The sequence below is a fragment of the Oncorhynchus mykiss genome, unplaced genomic scaffold (genome assembly GCF_013265735.2).
Source record: "Oncorhynchus mykiss isolate Arlee unplaced genomic scaffold, USDA_OmykA_1.1 un_scaffold_415, whole genome shotgun sequence".
In the NCBI taxonomy this organism is placed as follows: domain Eukaryota; kingdom Metazoa; phylum Chordata; class Actinopteri; order Salmoniformes; family Salmonidae; genus Oncorhynchus; species Oncorhynchus mykiss.
In genome coordinates this window covers 82,294-105,121 of record NW_023493862.1, presented here as the reverse complement: position 1 = coordinate 105,121, position 22,828 = coordinate 82,294, and the positions used below count along the sequence as shown (strand labels likewise).

General features: G+C 48.4%; 6 protein-coding genes across 6 annotated transcripts; all 6 read left to right on the top strand.

The window, feature by feature from the left end:
• The first annotated feature begins 4,465 nt into the window (after nucleotides 1-4,465).
• LOC118956094 (histone H1) lies at nucleotides 4,466-6,910 on the top strand. The gene has a single exon (XM_036974165.1). It carries the CDS (start codon nucleotides 5,200-5,202, stop codon nucleotides 5,821-5,823), a length of 624 nt encoding a protein of 207 aa, XP_036830060.1. The 5' UTR covers nucleotides 4,466-5,199; the 3' UTR covers nucleotides 5,824-6,910.
• On the top strand, nucleotides 6,466-6,852 carry LOC118956069 (histone H2A). Its single transcript, XM_036974140.1, has one exon. The coding sequence runs from the start codon at nucleotides 6,466-6,468 to the stop codon at nucleotides 6,850-6,852; it is 387 nt and encodes a 128-aa protein (XP_036830035.1).
• A 304-nt stretch (nucleotides 6,911-7,214) lies between the features above and the next one.
• Nucleotides 7,215-7,758, top strand: LOC118956096 (histone H3-like). The gene has a single exon (XM_036974167.1). The coding sequence runs from the start codon at nucleotides 7,237-7,239 to the stop codon at nucleotides 7,735-7,737; it is 501 nt and encodes a 166-aa protein (XP_036830062.1). The 5' UTR covers nucleotides 7,215-7,236; the 3' UTR covers nucleotides 7,738-7,758.
• Nucleotides 7,759-11,777: 4,019 nt separating this feature from the next.
• LOC118956099 lies at nucleotides 11,778-22,464 on the top strand. Its single transcript, XM_036974171.1, has 5 exons — nucleotides 11,778-12,645; nucleotides 13,401-13,411; nucleotides 14,372-14,378; nucleotides 17,047-17,396; nucleotides 22,078-22,464. The coding sequence occupies exons 1-5, from the start codon at nucleotides 12,353-12,355 to the stop codon at nucleotides 22,401-22,403; spliced, it is 987 nt and encodes a 328-aa protein (XP_036830066.1). The 5' UTR covers nucleotides 11,778-12,352; the 3' UTR covers nucleotides 22,404-22,464.
• Nucleotides 14,792-15,634, top strand: LOC118956095 (histone H1). Its single transcript, XM_036974166.1, has one exon. The coding sequence runs from the start codon at nucleotides 14,939-14,941 to the stop codon at nucleotides 15,560-15,562; it is 624 nt and encodes a 207-aa protein (XP_036830061.1). The 5' UTR covers nucleotides 14,792-14,938; the 3' UTR covers nucleotides 15,563-15,634.
• LOC118956097 (histone H2A) lies at nucleotides 16,159-16,653 on the top strand. Its single transcript, XM_036974168.1, has one exon. The coding sequence runs from the start codon at nucleotides 16,205-16,207 to the stop codon at nucleotides 16,589-16,591; it is 387 nt and encodes a 128-aa protein (XP_036830063.1). The 5' UTR covers nucleotides 16,159-16,204; the 3' UTR covers nucleotides 16,592-16,653.
• Nucleotides 22,465-22,828: the final 364 nt, after the last annotated feature.

Here is a 22,828-nt window from a genome sequence, read left to right as displayed (position 1 = left end):
CCCAAGTGGGGCACGTTGTGTTTTTTCGATTCCAATTGCTCTTGGAATGTAACATGCTAGAGTCTGTCTATTCCTTTGTGAAAATGGCCATTCAATGATTTCTGGCCCATGTGACATTCCTCGATGGCCCCAAAAATCCATGTTTTGATCCGATCATTACAACGTTAGCTGTGTGCACCCCATAATTCATGCGACTGACTAAGCTATTGAAAGTAAAATGATATATCTCTGTCCGGCGCAAGTGAAAGGTGGTCGAAAAAAAGTAGAGTAGAGTCGTGTGTCTTTGGCGTGATTTGAAGTCGACTTCTGATGTGGGATTTAGTTCATTTTTCCAAGAAGATTTGCTGAGGAATCGAAACCCCTTGACCAAATGATACGACAAAGTAAAGGCCCTAAATACAGGCTGCCAGTTAAATGCAGCAATGACACGGCTAAAGTGTGTCATCTCAGGACAAAAGAGCAGGAATTGTCTGCTGTTGCATCTTCACTCATGAGACATGTAATAGCGGAGCTCCGTGGTGCTGAAAAAGACAGCGCCCCTGGCCATTTGCCAAGGCCTATTTCCCGTTGGAGGGATTTTTGACATGCTATAGGCACAGTTCAGTACACCCCTCATCCTGTAATTGGTCCCAGAATCATCCACTTGATTCCCGACCACCAACCGATTGTCGGGGTGCATTGGTGTAAAATGTGGTCGTCGAGATCAAGTTCTATAGGCTACATGGGGTACTGGCATCTGTACCTTTTTTTTTTTTAGCTACCTACACCAGTAGGGGAGCTTACAGATAAAGAGTGCACTAGGCTAGAGAGAAAAGTACCATTCCGTTTTTCATAAAGTAGGTCAATGTAACTTACTCTCTTTTGATACTTGAGAAACATAGATTCACATGACGTCCAAATCTGCAAGAGACAAAAGCAGCAGAAAATCAGCAGGTGAAGAAAAGGGTTAAGTGAATATGATTTAAGAGCAGTCAAATGAAGTAATAGTGACATAGATTGTAAGAAATGAAATGTACCATGTGAACATTGCATTGTGGCTTTAGAAGAGCATGTATTTGTAGATGAATGACAGATTAGCTTTGGTGACAAAGTAACTGTATAATTTGAGGTACTCTACATGAGCATGTGTTTGCCTATTTGATGATCTGTTGTAGTTAATGTTTGATTTTGAGCACATACTTGTTGTGACAATTGCATCAGGTTGAGGGAGAAATGGTCTGTGTGGCCATTGTGAGTGGCACTTCTGATCCAGCAGGTGGTGTTAAGATCCCTCCCTATGTGGCTTTGAATGATGAGCCAGTGTTGGCAAAATGACTTGTGCTCCAGCGGGTGGCGGTGAAATGCCTCCCTATCTATATGACTTGCCCTATTCCTTTGACATTGTTCACTTGATTGGAGATGATTCCGGTCTTCTTCATGAGCACTCCTGCATGTCTTCCTTCCTGTCTTGCCATGTGGGTTCCACGGAGGTGTGTGTTTTTGTTAGATATCACTGGGCACATTCCTAACGTGGAGGTGGTTTGCATAGCTCATGTCATGTGGATATATAAAGTATTGTATTGTAAGGTATGTTAGTCTACGGACGGTCTGACATTGCTCGTCCATATATTGATGTATTCCAATTGCATTTGGGTGTATTGTGTGGAATGTTGGAACATGGTTAGATCTTACTGTGCTGTTGGAGCTAGTAACACAAGCATTTCCCGACATCTGCTAAACAGGTGTATGTATATCTCTCTAGTCACCCCCAAAACCAATTCTTTCTTTGGCCGCCTCTCCTTCCAGTTCTCTGCTGCCAATGACTGGAACGAACTACAAAAATCTCTGAAACTGGAAACACTTATCTCCCTCACTAGCTTTAAGCACCAACTGTCAGAGCAGCTCACAGATTACTGCACCTGTACATAGCCCACCTATAATTTAGGCCAAACAACTACCTCTTTCCCTACTGTATTTAATGAATGTATTTATTTTGCTCCTTTGCACCCCATTATTTTTATTTCTACTTTGCACATGTCTTCCATTGCAAATGTACCATTCCAGTGTTTTACTTGCTATATTGTATTTACTTTGCCACCATGGGCTTTTTTTGCCTTTACCTCCCTTATCTCACCTCATTTGCTCACATCGTATATAGACTTGTTTATACTGTATTATTGACTGTATGTTTGTTTTACTCCATGTGTAAGTCTGTGTCGTTGTATGTGTCGAACTGCTTTGCTTAATCTTGGCCAGGTCGCAATTGTAAATGAGAACTTGTTCTCAACTTGCCTACCTGGTGAAATAAATAAAAATAAAAATTAAAAAAAATGTGTCTATTTGATTAGGATTAGGACTTTTCCTCTATGTGTCGCACTTCCATTTCCACTTTATGTCCCCGTTAGGGAGCTGTCATTTATGCTGCAGGCTAATTACTACCAATGTCATTGTGGTCCAAGTTCAACTCCTAGCCTATAGGGTGTGGTAACAGGCCCTCTGTTATTTGTTGTTGTACTCTGCATGTGAAGTATCTGCACTGTAGCCTATAGAGGAACTAAGCCCTTGATAATAGGGGAACGCAAGCTGTTGAACACAAACTCCCAGTCCTATGATGTTGCTCTGTGAAGGAGGTTAGCTTTTCAGCATTCAATTCCTGGCAGCCTTCTTCGCCCTGGTTGATTTGTGAATGTGAGTGATTCGAGAATGTTTGGCTTGGGTATCCAAGGTGTTTGAGATTGTTGAGGACCAGTGTTCCGAGGGGCTGACTGTGACATCATAAAGCGGAATGTAGTTAGCGTGCTGTTTGAGGGATTCCAATTCAGTCCGTTGCGGCCTTCCAGGCAGTGCAGTTGTGCTTCAAGTGTGCTCTCTGTGTGATGACTTGTTGTGCCTACACGGAGTACAGCTACGAACGGACGTGACATTTGGGGTAAGCCTAAGCCTTTTCGTAACCTTAACCTATTTCTTCTAACTTGCTATGACAAAGTGCTTTGATGACACTAGCTGCATCCCAGCTAGTTGAACGCTTGTCAGTCATTCTCCTAAAAGGCAACCTCTGTTGCTCGATGTACTAAACCGAGGGCCGGCAGCCACTAAGTGCACGTAAGAGACAATTATGGCAACAATAAGTTGTAAGATGATACCTAGTCACATCTGAGATGTGAATCAACTGCACCGATTGGTCAATCGCCAGTATGTGCCCTTGGGCCTCATTTGTCCCCTTTGAAATGACCTGTTGAGATCATTCAATGCAACAGCTGAGGCTCTCTGGCCTATAAAGGATCCACCTCATACCACTATTTCCGTAATATAAGGCTATGTTATTGTTTTTTGAAAAAAGTACCATACAATATTTGCACATCCCTATCACCTCTGTACGCATAGGAAAATGATCCCTTTATTGTGTGTGTGTTGGGTGGGTGTCTGAGGAATGTTTTACTGCGTTTCAGCTTGCAGAGGTATCACCACCCTTCCCATGGCCACCTGGATCCTGTCTAGGGAAGAAAAAGAAGAATGACGTTATTACATGGCCTTCAAGAGCTACATGACTGCTGAGGTGACATTACGGACCCCTTATAGGGTTTGTGGCATTCCTTGTGTATTTGTTTCCCGTATGTTGCACTTTGTTTCTCCTTTGTACTTGTGACACTATTTGAGGTTTTAACGCCTATCTCTATTAGGTGTGACTGGCAACTGCAGTGGGTTGAATCCTACTAGTTCAGTGTTTCCCAACTCCAGGCAGGGGTAGAGTAGCCATTTTTTGTGGTAGCCCTGGAGAGGCACAGCTGATTGAAAGAGTTGAATCAGGTGCAACAACAACAACAAGTAGAACAACACCAATCAATGTGAAGAGTGGGACATCACAGTTGGGCCTTGTGTTCAACATAGCTCAGTATTTGAGTGTGTTTCCCGCGCATGTAAGTAAGTAGCTTTGATTTCTTCTTCCTCCATTGTTCCCTAGAACGAACGCCCTGCCCTCCCCTTTGCAGCAGAGGTGGAATAAATGATGCTGACATGAACAGGGTAGGAATGTGTGCATGGCAGTATAACACAGTGAGTGGGATTCCACTCGTGCTCCGATGACTGGAGCCTGTGTAACAGTATAACTTTAGGCCGAACCAGGGACCCTCTGCACACATCATCAACAACAGTCTCAGAGCAAGTGACGTCACCGATTGAAACTAGCCGTTTCACATCCCTTACACACACCTGTACAAGAGGGAGGAGGAGAGAGAAGAAGAGGCTCCAAATCTCTCTCTCTAGGCCTATATCAGGGCGGACAAGCACATGGGGCGCCAGCCTCCATAGCGCCGGCCGCACAGCCAGACACCAAGACCCACAGACACAAAGACCGGCACGAGTGAGTCACGCTGCGGAGTCAAGCGAGGAAGGCCACAAGCCTATCTCTCTCTCTCTCTCTCTCTCTCTCTCTGACACGCTTTTGAAAGAGACACACAGACAGAGAGAGAGACTACCTAGCACAAGAAAACACACAGGCTCCAAATCCAACTAATAAACTCATACTAATAAAACATCACACACACACACACAAAGTGCAAGTAAGCATGTCGTTGGACAGTGTATTATTTCTCGTTTGCCTCCTGGACACATGACGAATACAACGTGAAACTAGTCTCAGCCAGGCCTCACAAGTGCATGTGTTTTAAGGTCCCCAAAAGAGCTCTCCTTTAAAACACCAAGGAGCACATCAGGGGACGCCAAACCATTTGATTCCCTTGCCAGACATCTCGGCTCACTCCACAATCAATGGTGCTCGCAATCGGATGCACTTTTAGGCCATTTAGGAGACAAATAGCACAGGAAAAGCAGTGCGCACCGCTCCACCCGACAGTCGAACGGTGAGGTTTTGAGCGAGTCGCAGCAAAATGCACGGGGCTTCTGCAGCCCACATGACTTTATTCTGAACGGACACAAGTCTGCTCGCTGGGCCGTTCGCTTTTGGGCCAAAAACGCGGCTCCGTCGGTGACTTTTGGCCCGATATTGGCGACCAGAAAACACAAGTGAAAGAGCATTTGGCCAGCCCGGAGAAGCCGAGCTGGGTGGCTTGAGTCTACATGGTTCTCATGTCGCGTTTAAGGCCAGCCCCCTGCACGGTGTGGAGCTTCAATAGCGCAGAGCAGCGTCTACAGCAAAGTACTCCTCCTCACAGACTACCGTAGTGTTGTAAGTGTGTGTGTTTACCGGACCGAACGACAGACATGGCAGAAGTCGCACCAGCACCCGCCGCCGCCGCGCCGGCCAAGGCACCCAAGAAGAAGGCAGCAGCCAAGCCCAAGAAAGCGGGACCCAGCGTAGGCGAGCTCATCGTCAAGGCGGTGTCCGCCTCCAAGGAGAGGAGCGGCGTGTCCCTGGCCGCGCTCAAGAAGTCTCTGGCGGCAGGCGGCTACGACGTGGAGAAGAACAACTCCCGTGTCAAGATCGCCGTCAAGAGCCTCGTCACCAAGGGCACCCTGGTCCAGACTAAGGGCACCGGTGCTTCCGGCTCCTTCAAGCTCAACAAGAAGGCCGTCGAGGCAAAGAAGCCCGCCAAGAAAGCCGCAGCCCCCAAAGCTAAGAAGGTGGCCGCCAAGAAGCCCGCCGCCGCCAAGAAGCCCAAGAAGGTAGCAGCCAAGAAGGCCGTGGCCGCAAAGAAGTCCCCCAAGAAGGCCAAGAAGCCCGCTACACCCAAAAAGGCCGCCAAGAGCCCAAAGAAGGTGAAGAAGCCCGCCGCAGCGGCCAAGAAAGCGGCCAAGAGCCCCAAGAAGGCTACCAAGGCAGCGAAGCCCAAAGCCGCCAAGCCCAAGGCGGCCAAGGCCAAGAAGGCAGCCCCCAAGAAGAAGTAAACCTATTACAAACAGTGTTCTTTCTACTCGACACATGTTGTTACCACAAAAGGCTCTTTTAAGAGCCACCCACCTCTTTCCATAAAAGCGCATGTCATTCCATTCCACCTACCTACCCGTGGTGCAAAAGAAATGAAATGAATGACTTTTACGCACCACATTTTGGAGTGGCTAAATGGCTTTACATTTGTCACTCAAGAGTGCAGCACCCTCACCAGTCAACATTGTTGTGATGTGTTAGAATTGGCATGTCACATTGATCCTGATAATAATAAGCATACATACTATAGTGGGTTGGACAGCAGCCATTTGTATTATGAGCCACTCTCGAATTGATTGATACATGTTTCAGTGATTTGAGTTGTCACTTTGGCGCTCCCGCCAACGTGAAAAAGTAACAAAAGTCGGAGGGAAACAGAGTAGCCTAGCCCTCGTCACTCTGCTGCCTGCCTGCCTGCGGGCGGGTGGGTGGGGGCGGGCTTAGGGCTGACTGCCTGTCTGTCTGTCCCTCCCTCACTCCAATTGGATAAGGCCACACCGGTCCGGTGGCCAATCGATGGCTTTTGTGGCGAGGTATAAGTAAGACTCTCGAGGTGGCCAGCGGCTCATTCAGACTTTCTGTGACATACTGAAGCTACCAATATGAGCGGAAGAGGCAAAACCGGAGGCAAGGCCAGGGCGAAGGCAAAGACACGTTCATCCCGTGCCGGGCTCCAGTTCCCCGTGGGCCGTGTGCACAGGCTGCTGCGTAAAGGCAACTACGCCGAGCGTGTGGGCGCTGGCGCACCAGTGTACCTGGCCGCAGTGCTCGAGTACCTGACTGCTGAGATCCTGGAGTTGGCCGGAAACGCTGCCCGTGACAACAAGAAGACTCGTATCATCCCCCGTCACCTGCAGCTGGCAGTCCGTAACGACGAGGAGCTGAACAAACTGCTTGGCGGCGTGACCATCGCGCAGGGTGGTGTTCTGCCCAACATCCAGGCAGTGCTGCTCCCCAAGAAGACTGAGAAGGCCGTCAAAGCCAAGTAAAATCGCTGGTGCGGCTGCAACTTGACTACTCAACCCCCAAAGGCTCTTTTAAGAGCCAACCACCTAGCTCAACAAAAGCGCAAAGTGTCCTTTCTATGCCTGGCCAATTATTTGGCGTGTTAGATACACACACATATAGACGGCACCGTATCAAGTGCCCACATGAGGCCTAAATGAAGGATAACAACTAGTAGGCTAGAATGAGAGCATTATTGCGCGTCAAGTGTAACGTTGCTCGCGGCCCTAACAAAAGACCCAAGCGCGCCTCGGCGAGGGTGGGGGTTGCATTTTGGGGCGGCACGGAGAGGCCGAGCCTCCCGTCCAATGGGCGGCGGAGGAGGCCTCCGCAACGGGCCAATCAGGGCGGTGCGGAGATGGTGACCAATGAGCAGACGCCGCTGCCGGCTTTATAAACTTCACATAGGCATTTTGAGGCTATACTCCGACTGTGAAAGAAGGAAGCTAGCTAGCGCCATGGCCAGAACCAAGCAAACCGCTCGCAAATCCACCGGTGGCAAAGCACCCAGGAAGCAGCTCGCCACCAAGGCTGCGCGCAAGAGCGCCCCGGCCACCGGCGGCGTGAAGAAGCCTCACCGTTACAGGCCCGGCACCGTGGCTCTTAGAGAGATCCGTCGTTACCAGAAGTCCACTGAGCTGCTGATCCGCAAACTGCCTTTCCAGCGCCTGGTGCGAGAAATTGCCCAGGACTTTAAGACCGACCTGCGCTTCCAGAGTTCCGCAGTGATGGCCCTGCAGGAGGCAAGCGAGGCTTACCTGGTCGGCCTGTTCGAGGACACCAACCTGTGCGCCATCCACGCCAAGAGGGTGACCATCATGCCCAAGGACATCCAGCTGGCCCGTCGTATTCGCGGAGAGCGCGCATAAACGATGACCTGATCTCCAAAATCCCCCAAAGGCTCTTTTAAGAGCCACCTCCATATTTCAGTCAAAAAGGCACAATTGTTCCATTTGTACACGCCCCTTTCCCACCGTGTATGTTCCCTGTTCTCGAGTCACTACAGACCGTGGTTCGATTCCAGGCTGTATCACCACCGGCCGTGATTGTAAATAAGAGTTGGTTCTTAACTGACTTGAGTCGTTTCAATAACGCTCTCTTATATGTGATTAGATGTATGCCTAGAGTAGAAGAGGGGAAAAATACACTAGCAGTAATGAGTGATAGTAATGATATAGGGCAAAAAGTGTCAAAAATGGTCACTATGTAGCTAAGAACAACTGACTTTGAAAGTGCCGCTGATGAGATGGGAAAAGTTTACCGTGGAGCACGGAGGCCATCTAGTGGTTAAACGCTGGTACTGTCAGCGTGTGAGCACGTCATAGTGGCTCCCTATTGGTATTTGATCTTCAGGCCAGCGTTTCCCAAACTCGGTCCTCGGGTCCCCAAGTGGGGCACGTTGTGTTTTTTCGATTCCAATTGCTCTTGGAATGTAACATGCTAGAGTCTGTCTATTCCTTTGTGAAAATGGCCATTCAATGATTTCTGGCCCATGTGACATTCCTCGATGGCCCCAAAAATCCATGTTTTGATCCGATCATTACAACGTTAGCTGTGTGCACCCCATAATTCATGCGACTGACTAAGCTATTGAAAGTAAAATGATATATCTCTGTCCGGCGCAAGTGAAAGGTGGTCGAAAAAAAGTAGAGTAGAGTCGTGTGTCTTTGGCGTGATTTGAAGTCGACTTCTGATGTGGGATTTAGTTCATTTTTCCAAGAAGATTTGCTGAGGAATCGAAACCCCTTGACCAAATGATACGACAAAGTAAAGGCCCTAAATACAGGCTGCCAGTTAAATGCAGCAATGACACGGCTAAAGTGTGTCATCTCAGGACAAAAGAGCAGGAATTGTCTGCTGTTGCATCTTCACTCATGAGACATGTAATAGCGGAGCTCCGTGGTGCTGAAAAAGACAGCGCCCCTGGCCATTTGCCAAGGCCTATTTCCCGTTGGAGGGATTTTTGACATGCTATAGGCACAGTTCAGTACACCCCTCATCCTGTAATTGGTCCCAGAATCATCCACTTGATTCCCGACCACCAACCGATTGTCGGGGTGCATTGGTGTAAAATGTGGTCGTCGAGATCAAGTTCTATAGGCTACATGGGGTACTGGCATCTGTACCTTTTTTTTTTTTAGCTACCTACACCAGTAGGGGAGCTTACAGATAAAGAGTGCACTAGGCTAGAGAGAAAAGTACCATTCCGTTTTTCATAAAGTAGGTCAATGTAACTTACTCTCTTTTGATACTTGAGAAACATAGATTCACATGACGTCCAAATCTGCAAGAGACAAAAGCAGCAGAAAATCAGCAGGTGAAGAAAAGGGTTAAGTGAATATGATTTAAGAGCAGTCAAATTAAGTAATAGTGACATAGATTGTAAGAAATGAAATGTACCATGTGAACATTGCATTGTGGCTTTAGAAGAGCATGTATTTGTAGATGAATGACAGATTAGCTTTGGTGACAAAGTAACTGTATAATTTGAGGTACTCTACATGAGCATGTGTTTGCCTATTTGATGATCTGTTGTAGTTAATGTTTGATTTTGAGCACATACTTGTTGTGACAATTGCATCAGGTTGAGGGAGAAATGGTCTGTGTGGCCATTGTGAGTGGCACTTCTGATCCAGCAGGTGGTGTTAAGATCCCTCCCTATGTGGCTTTGAATGATGAGCCAGTGTTGGCAAAATGACTTGTGGTCCAGCGGGTGGCGGTGAAATGCCTCCCTATCTATATGACTTGCCCTATTCCTTTGACATTGTTCACTTGATTGGAGATGATTCCGGTCTTCTTCATGAGCACTCCTGCATGTCTTCCTTCCTGTCTTGCCATGTGGGTTCCACGGAGGTGTGTGTTTTTGTTAGATATCACTGGGCACATTCCTAACGTGGAGGTGGTTTGCATAGCTCATGTCATGTGGATATATAAAGTATTGTATTGTAAGGTATGTTAGTCTACGGACGGTCTGACATTGCTCGTCCATATATTGATGTATTCCAATTGCATTTGGGTGTATTGTGTGGAATGTTGGAACATGGTTAGATCTTACTGTGCTGTTGGAGCTAGTAACACAAGCATTTCCCGACATCTGCTAAACAGGTGTATGTATATCTCTCTAGTCACCCCCAAAACCAATTCTTTCTTTGGCCGCCTCTCCTTCCAGTTCTCTGCTGCCAATGACTGGAACGAACTACAAAAATCTCTGAAACTGGAAACACTTATCTCCCTCACTAGCTTTAAGCACCAACTGTCAGAGCAGCTCACAGATTACTGCACCTGTACATAGCCCACCTATAATTTAGGCCAAACAACTACCTCTTTCCCTACTGTATTTAATGAAATTATTTATTTTGCTCCTTTGCACCCCATTATTTTTATTTCTACTTTGCACATGTCTTCCATTGCAAATGTACCATTCCAGTGTTTTACTTGCTATATTGTATTTACTTTGCCACCATGGGCTTTTTTTGCCTTTACCTCCCTTATCTCACCTCATTTGCTCACATCGTATATAGACTTGTTTATACTGTATTATTGACTGTATGTTTGTTTTACTCCATGTGTAAGTCTGTGTCGTTGTATGTGTCGAACTGCTTTGCTTAATCTTGGCCAGGTCGCAATTGTAAATGAGAACTTGTTCTCAACTTGCCTACCTGGTGAAATAAATAAAAATAAAAATTTAAAAAAATGTGTCTATTTGATTAGGATTAGGACTTTTCCTCTATGTGTCGCACTTCCATTTCCACTTTATGTCCCCGTTAGGGAGCTGTCATTTATGCTGCAGGCTAATTACTACCAATGTCATTGTGGTCCAAGTTCAACTCCTAGCCTATAGGGTGTGGTAACAGGCCCTCTGTTATTTGTTGTTGTACTCTGCATGTGAAGTATCTGCACTGTAGCCTATAGAGGAACTAAGCCCTTGATAATAGGGGAACGCAAGCTGTTGAACACAAACTCCCAGTCCTATGATGTTGCTCTGTGAAGGAGGTTAGCTTTTCAGCATTCAATTCCTGGCAGCCTTCTTCGCCCTGGTTGATTTGTGAATGTGAGTGATTCGAGAATGTTTGGCTTGGGTATCCAAGGTGTTTGAGATTGTTGAGGACCAGTGTTCCGAGGGGCTGACTGTGACATCATAAAGCGGAATGTAGTTAGCGTGCTGTTTGAGGGATTCCAATTCAGTCCGTTGCGGCCTTCCAGGCAGTGCAGTTGTGCTTCAAGTGTGCTCTCTGTGTGATGACTTGTTGTGCCTACACGGAGTACAGCTACGAACGGACGTGACATTTGGGGTAAGCCTAAGCCTTTTCGTAACCTTAACCTATTTCTTCTAACTTGCTATGACAAAGTGCTTTGATGACACTAGCTGCATCCCAGCTAGTTGAACGCTTGTCAGTCATTCTCCTAAAAGGCAACCTCTGTTGCTCGATGTACTAAACCGAGGGCCGGCAGCCACTAAGTGCACGTAAGAGACAATTATGGCAACAATAAGTTGTAAGATGATACCTAGTCACATCTGAGATGTGAATCAACTGCACCGATTGGTCAATCGCCAGTATGTGCCCTTGGGCCTCATTTGTCCCCTTTGAAATGACCTGTTGAGATCATTCAATGCAACAGCTGAGGCTCTCTGGCCTATAAAGGATCCACCTCATACCACTATTTCCGTAATATAAGGCTATGTTATTGTTTTTTGAAAAAAGTACCATACAATATTTGCACATCCCTATCACCTCTGTACGCATAGGAAAATGATCCCTTTATTGTGTGTGTGTTGGGTGGGTGTCTGAGGAATGTTTTACTGCGTTTCAGCTTGCAGAGGTATCACCACCCTTCCCATGGCCACCTGGATCCTGTCTAGGGAAGAAAAAGAAGAATGACGTTATTACATGGCCTTCAAGAGCTACATGACTGCTGAGGTGACATTACGGACCCCTTATAGGGTTTGTGGCATTCCTTGTGTATTTGTTTCCCGTATGTTGCACTTTGTTTCTCCTTTGTACTTGTGACACTATTTGAGGTTTTAACGCCTATCTCTATTAGGTGTGACTGGCAACTGCAGTGGGTTGAATCCTACTAGTTCAGTGTTTCCCAACTCCAGGCAGGGGTAGAGTAGCCATTTTTTGTGGTAGCCCTGGAGAGGCACAGCTGATTGAAAGAGTTGAATCAGGTGCAACAACAACAACAAGTAGAACAACACCAATCAATGTGAAGAGTGGGACATCACAGTTGGGCCTTGTGTTCAACATAGCTCAGTATTTGAGTGTGTTTCCCGCGCATGTAAGTAAGTAGCTTTGATTTCTTCTTCCTCCATTGTTCCCTAGAACGAACGCCCTGCCCTCCCCTTTGCAGCAGAGGCCAGGCAAAAGCGCGCGCTTTCTGTGCCACTGGCTTCAATCAGGTCCACCAAACGCAGATAATAAGAGCACCCGAGCACCGAAAATTACGTCATTAATTCACTTGAACTCAGCTAGCGAACACACGATGTCTGGAAGAGGTAAAGGCGGCAAGGGACTCGGAAAAGGAGGCGCTAAGCGTCACCGTAAGGTTCTCCGCGATAACATCCAGGGAATCACCAAGCCCGCCATTCGCCGTCTGGCTCGCCGTGGCGGCGTGAAGCGTATCTCCGGGCTGATCTACGAGGAGACCCGCGGTGTCCTGAAGGTGTTCCTTGAGAACGTGATCCGTGACGCCGTCACCTACACCGAGCACGCCAAGAGGAAGACCGTTACGGCCATGGACGTGGTCTACGCTCTGAAACGCCAGGGACGCACCCTGTACGGTTTCGGCGGTTAAACGCACTCTTCTCGGAACGTCAACATCCCGACTTGAACCCAAAGGCTCTTTTAAGAGCCACCCACATCCGCTTCAAAAGGGTCAAATCCATTATCGTAGGAAACCATGAGCCACTCTTGAGTGGACAGGGAGGGAGTATTCGTGACAGGAGGCTATGTTCAGTGCAGGCTTTGCCTACAGTCGTATTAAACCATGAGCCACTCTTGAGTGGACAGGGAGGGAGTGTTCATGACAGGAGGGAGGCTATGTTCAGTGCAGGCTTTGCGTACAGTCGTATTACGAGACACCCGAAATAAAGGCACCACGGCTGGGAAATCCCCACCAAGTACCAAAAAGGGGAGCCTTATTTTTGGCCATTGTAGGACTTTTTTGGAAACACACCATTCCCCACCAGTGACAGAGCATAGGCTATGGTCTTTGTTAGGGAAGCAAGCCTCTGAGTGGAAGGCTCTTATGCGCGCTCAGCTCCACTGGGCAAATGGCAGGGGCGCCTATGAGAAAGCAGGGGTGTGTCCACGGCCGGCGAATTAGCTTAGCTTCGTCTTCATAAGAGGGAAAGGGCTCTCCACCCCCTCATTCGTTTGTGAGAAGCAGCAAGACATCAGCATCATGCCCGAGCCAGCAAAGTCCGCGCCCAAGAAGGGCTCCAAGAAAGCCGTCACCAAGACCGCAGGGAAAGGCGGCAAGAAACGCCGAAAGTCGAGGAAGGAGAGCTACGCCATTTACGTGTACAAAGTCCTGAAGCAGGTCCACCCCGATACCGGCATCTCCTCCAAGGCCATGGGAATCATGAACTCGTTCGTGAACGACATCTTCGAGCGTATCGCCGGAGAGTCGTCTCGCCTGGCCCACTACAACAAGCGTTCCACCATCACCTCCAGGGAGATCCAGACCGCAGTGCGCCTGCTGCTCCCCGGAGAGCTGGCCAAGCACGCAGTGTCCGAGGGCACCAAGGCCGTGACCAAGTACACTGTCAGTGAAAAAAGCAAATCCATATATGTGTGTGTGTGGAGGACATGTCAAAAAGGGGGGAGAGGGAATAAATGATGCTGACATGAACAGGGTAGGAATGTGTGCATGGCAGTATAACACAGTGAGTGGGATTCCACTCGTGCTCCGATGACTGGAGCCTGTGTAACAGTATAACTTTAGGCCGAACCAGGGACCCTCTGCACACATCATCAACAACAGTCTCAGAGCAAGTGACGTCACCGATTGAAACTAGCCGTTTCACATCCCTTACACACACCTGTACAAGAGGGAGGAGGAGAGAGAAGAAGAGGCTCCAAATCTCTCTCTCTAGGCCTATATCAGGGCGGACAAGCACATGGGGCGCCAGCCTCCATAGCGCCGGCCGCACAGCCAGACACCAAGACCCACAGACACAAAGACCGGCACGAGTGAGTCACGCTGCGGAGTCAAGCGAGGAAGGACTGCGAGAAGGCCACAAGCCTATCTCTCTCTCTCTCTCTCTCTCTCTCTCTCTGACACGCTTTTGAAAGAGACACACAGACAGAGAGAGAGACTACCTAGCACAAGAAAACACACAGGCTCCAAATCCAACTAATAAACTCATACTAATAAAACATCACACACACACACACAAAGTGCAAGTAAGCATGTCGTTGGACAGTGTATTATTTCTCGTTTGCCTCCTGGACACATGACGAATACAACGTGAAACTAGTCTCAGCCAGGCCTCACAAGTGCATGTGTTTTAAGGTCCCCAAAAGAGCTCTCCTTTAAAACACCAAGGAGCACATCAGGGGACGCCAAACCATTTGATTCCCTTGCCAGACATCTCGGCTCACTCCACAATCAATGGTGCTCGCAATCGGATGCACTTTTAGGCCATTTAGGAGACAAATAGCACAGGAAAAGCAGTGCGCACCGCTCCACCCGACAGTCGAACGGTGAGGTTTTGAGCGAGTCGCAGCAAAATGCACGGGGCTTCTGCAGCCCACATGACTTTATTCTGAACGGACACAAGTCTGCTCGCTGGGCCGTTCGCTTTTGGGCCAAAAACGCGGCTCCGTCGGTGACTTTTGGCCCGATATTGGCGACCAGAAAACACAAGTGAAAGAGCATTTGGCCAGCCCGGAGAAGCCGAGCTGGGTGGCTTGAGTCTACATGGTTCTCATGTCGCGTTTAAGGCCAGCCCCCTGCACGGTGTGGAGCTTCAATAGCGCAGAGCAGCGTCTACAGCAAAGTACTCCTCCTCACAGACTACCGTAGTGTTGTAAGTGTGTGTGTTTACCGGACCGAACGACAGACATGGCAGAAGTCGCACCAGCACCCGCCGCCGCCGCGCCGGCCAAGGCACCCAAGAAGAAGGCAGCAGCCAAGCCCAAGAAAGCGGGACCCAGCGTAGGCGAGCTCATCGTCAAGGCGGTGTCCGCCTCCAAGGAGAGGAGCGGCGTGTCCCTGGCCGCGCTCAAGAAGTCTCTGGCGGCAGGCGGCTACGACGTGGAGAAGAACAACTCCCGTGTCAAGATCGCCGTCAAGAGCCTCGTCACCAAGGGCACCCTGGTCCAGACTAAGGGCACCGGTGCTTCCGGCTCCTTCAAGCTCAACAAGAAGGCCGTCGAGGCAAAGAAGCCCGCCAAGAAAGCCGCAGCCCCCAAAGCTAAGAAGGTGGCCGCCAAGAAGCCCGCCGCCGCCAAGAAGCCCAAGAAGGTAGCAGCCAAGAAGGCCGTGGCCGCAAAGAAGTCCCCCAAGAAGGCCAAGAAGCCCGCTACACCCAAAAAGGCCGCCAAGAGCCCAAAGAAGGTGAAGAAGCCCGCCGCAGCGGCCAAGAAAGCGGCCAAGAGCCCCAAGAAGGCTACCAAGGCAGCGAAGCCCAAAGCCGCCAAGCCCAAGGCGGCCAAGGCCAAGAAGGCAGCCCCCAAGAAGAAGTAAACCTATTACAAACAGTGTTCTTTCTACTCGACACATGTTGTTACCACAAAAGGCTCTTTTAAGAGCCACCCACCTCTTTCCATAAAAGCGCATGTCATTCCATTCCACCTACCTACCCGTGGTGCAAAAGAAATGAAATGAATGACTTTTACGCACCACATTTTGGAGTGGCTAAATGGCTTTACATTTGTCACTCAAGAGTGCAGCACCCTCACCAGTCAACATTGTTGTGATGTGTTAGAATTGGCATGTCACATTGATCCTGATAATAATAAGCATACATACTATAGTGGGTTGGACAGCAGCCATTTGTATTATGAGCCACTCTCGAATTGATTGATACATGTTTCAGTGATTTGAGTTGTCACTTTGGCGCTCCCGCCAACGTGAAAAAGTAACAAAAGTCGGAGGGAAACAGAGTAGCCTAGCCCTCGTCACTCTGCTGCCTGCCTGCCTGCGGGCGGGTGGGTGGGGGCGGGCTTAGGGCTGACTGCCTGTCTGTCTGTCCCTCCCTCACTCCAATTGGATAAGGCCACACCGGTCCGGTGGCCAATCGATGGCTTTTGTGGCGAGGTATAAGTAAGACTCTCGAGGTGGCCAGCGGCTCATTCAGACTTTCTGTGACATACTGAAGCTACCAATATGAGCGGAAGAGGCAAAACCGGAGGCAAGGCCAGGGCGAAGGCAAAGACACGTTCATCCCGTGCCGGGCTCCAGTTCCCCGTGGGCCGTGTGCACAGGCTGCTGCGTAAAGGCAACTACGCCGAGCGTGTGGGCGCTGGCGCACCAGTGTACCTGGCCGCAGTGCTCGAGTACCTGACTGCTGAGATCCTGGAGTTGGCCGGAAACGCTGCCCGTGACAACAAGAAGACTCGTATCATCCCCCGTCACCTGCAGCTGGCAGTCCGTAACGACGAGGAGCTGAACAAACTGCTTGGCGGCGTGACCATCGCGCAGGGTGGTGTTCTGCCCAACATCCAGGCAGTGCTGCTCCCCAAGAAGACTGAGAAGGCCGTCAAAGCCAAGTAAAATCGCTGGTGCGGCTGCAACTTGACTACTCAACCCCCAAAGGCTCTTTTAAGAGCCAACCACCTAGCTCAACAAAAGCGCAAAGTGTCCTTTCTATGCCTGGCCAATTATTTGGCGTGTTAGATACACACACATATAGACGGCACCGTATCAAGTGCCCACATGAGGCCTAAATGAAGGATAACAACTAGTAGGCTAGAATGAGAGCATTATTGCGCGTCAAGTGTAACGTTGCTCGCGGCCCTAACAAAAGACCCAAGCGCGCCTCGGCGAGGGTGGGGGTTGCATTTTGGGGCGGCACGGAGAGGCCGAGCCTCCCGTCCAATGGGCGGCGGAGGAGGCCTCCGCAACGGGCCAATCAGGGCGGTGCGGAGATGGTGACCAATGAGCAGACGCCGCTGCCGGCTTTATAAACTTCACATAGGCATTTTGAGGCTATACTCCGACTGTGAAAGAAGGAAGCTAGCTAGCGCCATGGCCAGAACCAAGCAAACCGCTCGCAAATCCACCGGTGGCAAAGCACCCAGGAAGCAGCTCGCCACCAAGGCTGCGCGCAAGAGCGCCCCGGCCACCGGCGGCGTGAAGAAGCCTCACCGTTACAGGCCCGGCACCGTGGCTCTTAGAGAGATCCGTCGTTACCAGAAGTCCACTGAGCTGCTGATCCGCAAACTGCCTTTCCAGCGCCTGGTGCGAGAAATTGCCCAGGACTTTAAGACCGATCTGCGCTTCCAGAGTTCCGCAGTGATGGCCCTGCAGGAGGCAAGCGAGGCTTACCTGGTCGGCCTGTTCGAGGACACCAACCTGTGCGCCATCCACGCCAAGAGGGTGACCATCATGCCCAAGGACATCCAGCTGGCCCGTCGTATTCGCGGAGAGCGCGCATAAACGATGACCTGATCTCCAAAATCCCCCAAAGGCTCTTTTAAGAGCCACCTCCATATTTCAGTCAAAAAGGCACAATTGTTCCATTTGTACACGCCCCTTTCCCACCGTGTATGTTCCCTGTTCTCGAGTCACTACAGACCGTGGTTCGATTCCAGGCTGTATCACCACCGGCCGTGATTGTAAATAAGAGTTGGTTCTTAACTGACTTGAGTCGTTTCAATAACGCTCTCTTATATGTGATTAGATGTATGCCTAGAGTAGAAGAGGGGAAAAATACACTAGCAGTAATGAGTGATAGTAATGATATAGGGCAAAAAGTGTCAAAAATGGTCACTATGTAGCTAAGAACAACTGACTTTGAAAGTGCCGCTGATGAGATGGGAAAAGTTTACCGTGGAGCACGGAGGCCATCTAGTGGTTAAACGCTGGTACTGTCAGCGTGTGAGCACGTCATAGTGGCTCCCTATTGGTATTTGATCTTCAGGCCAGCGTTTCCCAAACTCGGTCCTCGGGTCCCCAAGTGGGGCACGTTGTGTTTTTTCGATTCCAATTGCTCTTGGAATGTAACATGCTAGAGTCTGTCTATTCCTTTGTGAAAATGGCCATTCAATGATTTCTGGCCCATGTGACATTCCTCGATGGCCCCAAAAATCCATGTTTTGATCCGATCATTACAACGTTAGCTGTGTGCACCCCATAATTCATGCGACTGACTAAGCTATTGAAAGTAAAATGATATATCTCTGTCCGGCGCAAGTGAAAGGTGGTCGAAAAAAAGTAGAGTAGAGTCGTGTGTCTTTGGCGTGATTTGAAGTCGACTTCTGATGTGGGATTTAGTTCATTTTTCCAAGAAGATTTGCTGAGGAATCGAAACCCCTTGACCAAATGATACGACAAAGTAAAGGCCCTAAATACAGGCTGCCAGTTAAATGCAGCAATGACACGGCTAAAGTGTGTCATCTCAGGACAAAAGAGCAGGAATTGTCTGCTGTTGCATCTTCACTCATGAGACATGTAATAGCGGAGCTCCGTGGTGCTGAAAAAGACAGCGCCCCTGGCCATTTGCCAAGGCCTATTTCCCGTTGGAGGGATTTTTGACATGCTATAGGCACAGTTCAGTACACCCCTCATCCTGTAATTGGTCCCAGAATCATCCACTTGATTCCCGACCACCAACCGATTGTCGGGGTGCATTGGTGTAAAATGTGGTCGTCGAGATCAAGTTCTATAGGCTACATGGGGTACTGGCATCTGTACCTTTTTTTTTTTTAGCTACCTACACCAGTAGGGGAGCTTACAGATAAAGAGTGCACTAGGCTAGAGAGAAAAGTACCATTCCGTTTTTCATAAAGTAGGTCAATGTAACTTACTCTCTTTTGATACTTGAGAAACATAGATTCACATGACGTCCAAATCTGCAAGAGACAAAAGCAGCAGAAAATCAGCAGGTGAAGAAAAGGGTTAAGTGAACATGATTTAAGAGCAGTCAAATGAAGTAATAGTGACATAGATTGTAAGAAATGAAATGTACCATGTGAACATTGCATTGTGGCTTTAGAAGAGCATGTATTTGTAGATGAATGACAGATTAGCTTTGGTGACAAAGTAACTGTATAATTTGAGGTACTCTACATGAGCATGTGTTTGCCTATTTGATGATCTGTTGTAGTTAATGTTTGATTTTGAGCACATACTTGTTGTGACAATTGCATCAGGTTGAGGGAGAAATGGTCTGTGTGGCCATTGTGAGTGGCACTTCTGATCCAGCAGGTGGTGTTAAGATCCCTCCCTATGTGGCTTTGAATGATGAGCCAGTGTTGGCAAAATGACTTGTGCTCCAGCGGGTGGCGGTGAAATGCCTCCCTATCTATATGACTTGCCCTATTCCTTTGACATTGTTCACTTGATTGGAGATGATTCCGGTCTTCTTCATGAGCACTCCTGCATGTCTTCCTTCCTGTCTTGCCATGTGGGTTCCACGGAGGTGTGTGTTTTTGTTAGATATCACTGGGCACATTCCTAACGTGGAGGTGGTTTGCATAGCTCATGTCATGTGGATATATAAAGTATTGTATTGTAAGGTATGTTAGTCTACGGACGGTCTGACATTGCTCGTCCATATATTGATGTATTCCAATTGCATTTGGGTGTATTGTGTGGAATGTTGGAACATGGTTAGATCTTACTGTGCTGTTGGAGCTAGTAACACAAGCATTTCCCGACATCTGCTAAACAGGTGTATGTATATCTCTCTAGTCACCCCCAAAACCAATTCTTTCTTTGGCCGCCTCTCCTTCCAGTTCTCTGCTGCCAATGACTGGAACGAACTACAAAAATCTCTGAAACTGGAAACACTTATCTCCCTCACTAGCTTTAAGCACCAACTGTCAGAGCAGCTCACAGATTACTGCACCTGTACATAGCCCACCTATAATTTAGGCCAAACAACTACCTCTTTCCCTACTGTATTTAATGAAATTATTTATTTTGCTCCTTTGCACCCCATTATTTTTATTTCTACTTTGCACATGTCTTCCATTGCAAATGTACCATTCCAGTGTTTTACTTGCTATATTGTATTTACTTTGCCACCATGGGCTTTTTTTGCCTTTACCTCCCTTATCTCACCTCATTTGCTCACATCGTATATAGACTTGTTTATACTGTATTATTGACTGTATGTTTGTTTTACTCCATGTGTAAGTCTGTGTCGTTGTATGTGTCGAACTGCTTTGCTTAATCTTGGCCAGGTCGCAATTGTAAATGAGAACTTGTTCTCAACTTGCCTACCTGGTGAAATAAATAAAAATAAAAATTTAAAAAAATGTGTCTATTTGATTAGGATTAGGACTTTTCCTCTATGTGTCGCACTTCCATTTCCACTTTATGTCCCCGTTAGGGAGCTGTCATTTATGCTGCAGGCTAATTACTACCAATGTCATTGTGGTCCAAGTTCAACTCCTAGCCTATAGGGTGTGGTAACAGGCCCTCTGTTATTTGTTGTTGTACTCTGCATGTGAAGTATCTGCACTGTAGCCTATAGAGGAACTAAGCCCTTGATAATAGGGGAACGCAAGCTGTTGAACACAAACTCCCAGTCCTATGATGTTGCTCTGTGAAGGAGGTTAGCTTTTCAGCATTCAATTCCTGGCAGCCTTCTTCGCCCTGGTTGATTTGTGAATGTGAGTGATTCGAGAATGTTTGGCTTGGGTATCCAAGGTGTTTGAGATTGTTGAGGACCAGTGTTCCGAGGGGCTGACTGTGACATCATAAAGCGGAATGTAGTTAGCGTGCTGTTTGAGGGATTCCAATTCAGTCCGTTGCGGCCTTCCAGGCAGTGCAGTTGTGCTTCAAGTGTGCTCTCTGTGTGATGACTTGTTGTGCCTACACGGAGTACAGCTACGAACGGACGTGACATTTGGGGTAAGCCTAAGCCTTTTCGTAACCTTAACCTATTTCTTCTAACGTGCTATGACAAAGTGCTTTGATGACACTAGCTGCATCCCAGCTAGTTGAACGCTTGTCAGTCATTCTCCTAAAAGGCAACCTCTGTTGCTCGATGTACTAAACCGAGGGCCGGCAGCCACTAAGTGCACGTAAGAGACAATTATGGCAACAATAAGTTGTAAGATGATACCTAGTCACATCTGAGATGTGAATCAACTGCACCGATTGGTCAATCGCCAGTATGTGCCCTTGGGCCTCATTTGTCCCCTTTGAAATGACCTGTTGAGATCATTCAATGCAACAGCTGAGGCTCTCTGGCCTATAAAGGATCCACCTCATACCACTATTTCCGTAATATAAGGCTATGTTATTGTTTTTTGAAAAAAGTACCATACAATATTTGCACATCCCTATCACCTCTGTACGCATAGGAAAATGACCCCTTTATTGTGTGTGTGTTGGGTGGGTGTCTGAGGAATGTTTTACTGCGTTTCAGCTTGCAGAGGTATCACCACCCTTCCCATGGCCACCTGGATCCTGTCTAGGGAAGAAAAAGAAGAATGACGTTATTACATGGCCTTCAAGAGCTACATGACTGCTGAGGTGACATTACGGACCCCTTATAGGGTTTGTGGCATTCCTTGTGTATTTGTTTCCCGTATGTTGCACTTTGTTTCTCCTTTGTACTTGTGACACTATTTGAGGTTTTAACGCCTATCTCTATTAGGTGTGACTGGCAACTGCAGTGGGTTGAATCCTACTAGTTCAGTGTTTCCCAACTCCAGGCAGGGGTAGAGTAGCCATTTTTTGTGGTAGCCCTGGAGAGGCACAGCTGATTGAAAGAGTTGAATCAGGTGCAACAACAACAACAAGTAGAACAACACCAATCAATGTGAAGAGTGGGACATCACAGTTGGGCCTTGTGTTCAACATAGCTCAGTATTTGAGTGTGTTTCCCGCGCATGTAAGTAAGTAGCTTTGATTTCTTCTTCCTCCATTGTTCCCTAGAACGAACGCCCTGCCCTCCCCTTTGCAGCAGAGGCCAGGCAAAAGCGCGCGCTTTCTGTGCCACTGGCTTCAATCAGGTCCACCAAACGCAGATAATAAGAGCACCCGAGCACCGAAAATTACGTCATTAATTCACTTGAACTCAGCTAGCGAACACACGATGTCTGGAAGAGGTAAAGGCGGCAAGGGACTCGGAAAAGGAGGCGCTAAGCGTCACCGTAAGGTTCTCCGCGATAACATCCAGGGAATCACCAAGCCCGCCATTCGCCGTCTGGCTCGCCGTGGCGGCGTGAAGCGTATCTCCGGGCTGATCTACGAGGAGACCCGCGGTGTCCTGAAGGTGTTCCTTGAGAACGTGATCCGTGACGCCGTCACCTACACCGAGCACGCCAAGAGGAAGACCGTTACGGCCATGGACGTGGTCTACGCTCTGAAACGCCAGGGACGCACCCTGTACGGTTTCGGCGGTTAAACGCACTCTTCTCGGAACGTCAACATCCCGACTTGAACCCAAAGGCTCTTTTAAGAGCCACCCACATCCGCTTCAAAAGGGTCAAATCCATTATCGTAGGAAACCATGAGCCACTCTTGAGTGGACAGGGAGGGAGTATTCGTGACAGGAGGCTATGTTCAGTGCAGGCTTTGCCTACAGTCGTATTAAACCATGAGCCACTCTTGAGTGGACAGGGAGGGAGTGTTCATGACAGGAGGGAGGCTATGTTCAGTGCAGGCTTTGCGTACAGTCGTATTACGAGACACCCGAAATAAAGGCACCACGGCTGGGAAATCCCCACCAAGTACCAAAAAGGGGAGCCTTATTTTTGGCCATTGTAGGACTTTTTTGGAAACACACCATTCCCCACCAGTGACAGAGCATAGGCTATGGTCTTTGTTAGG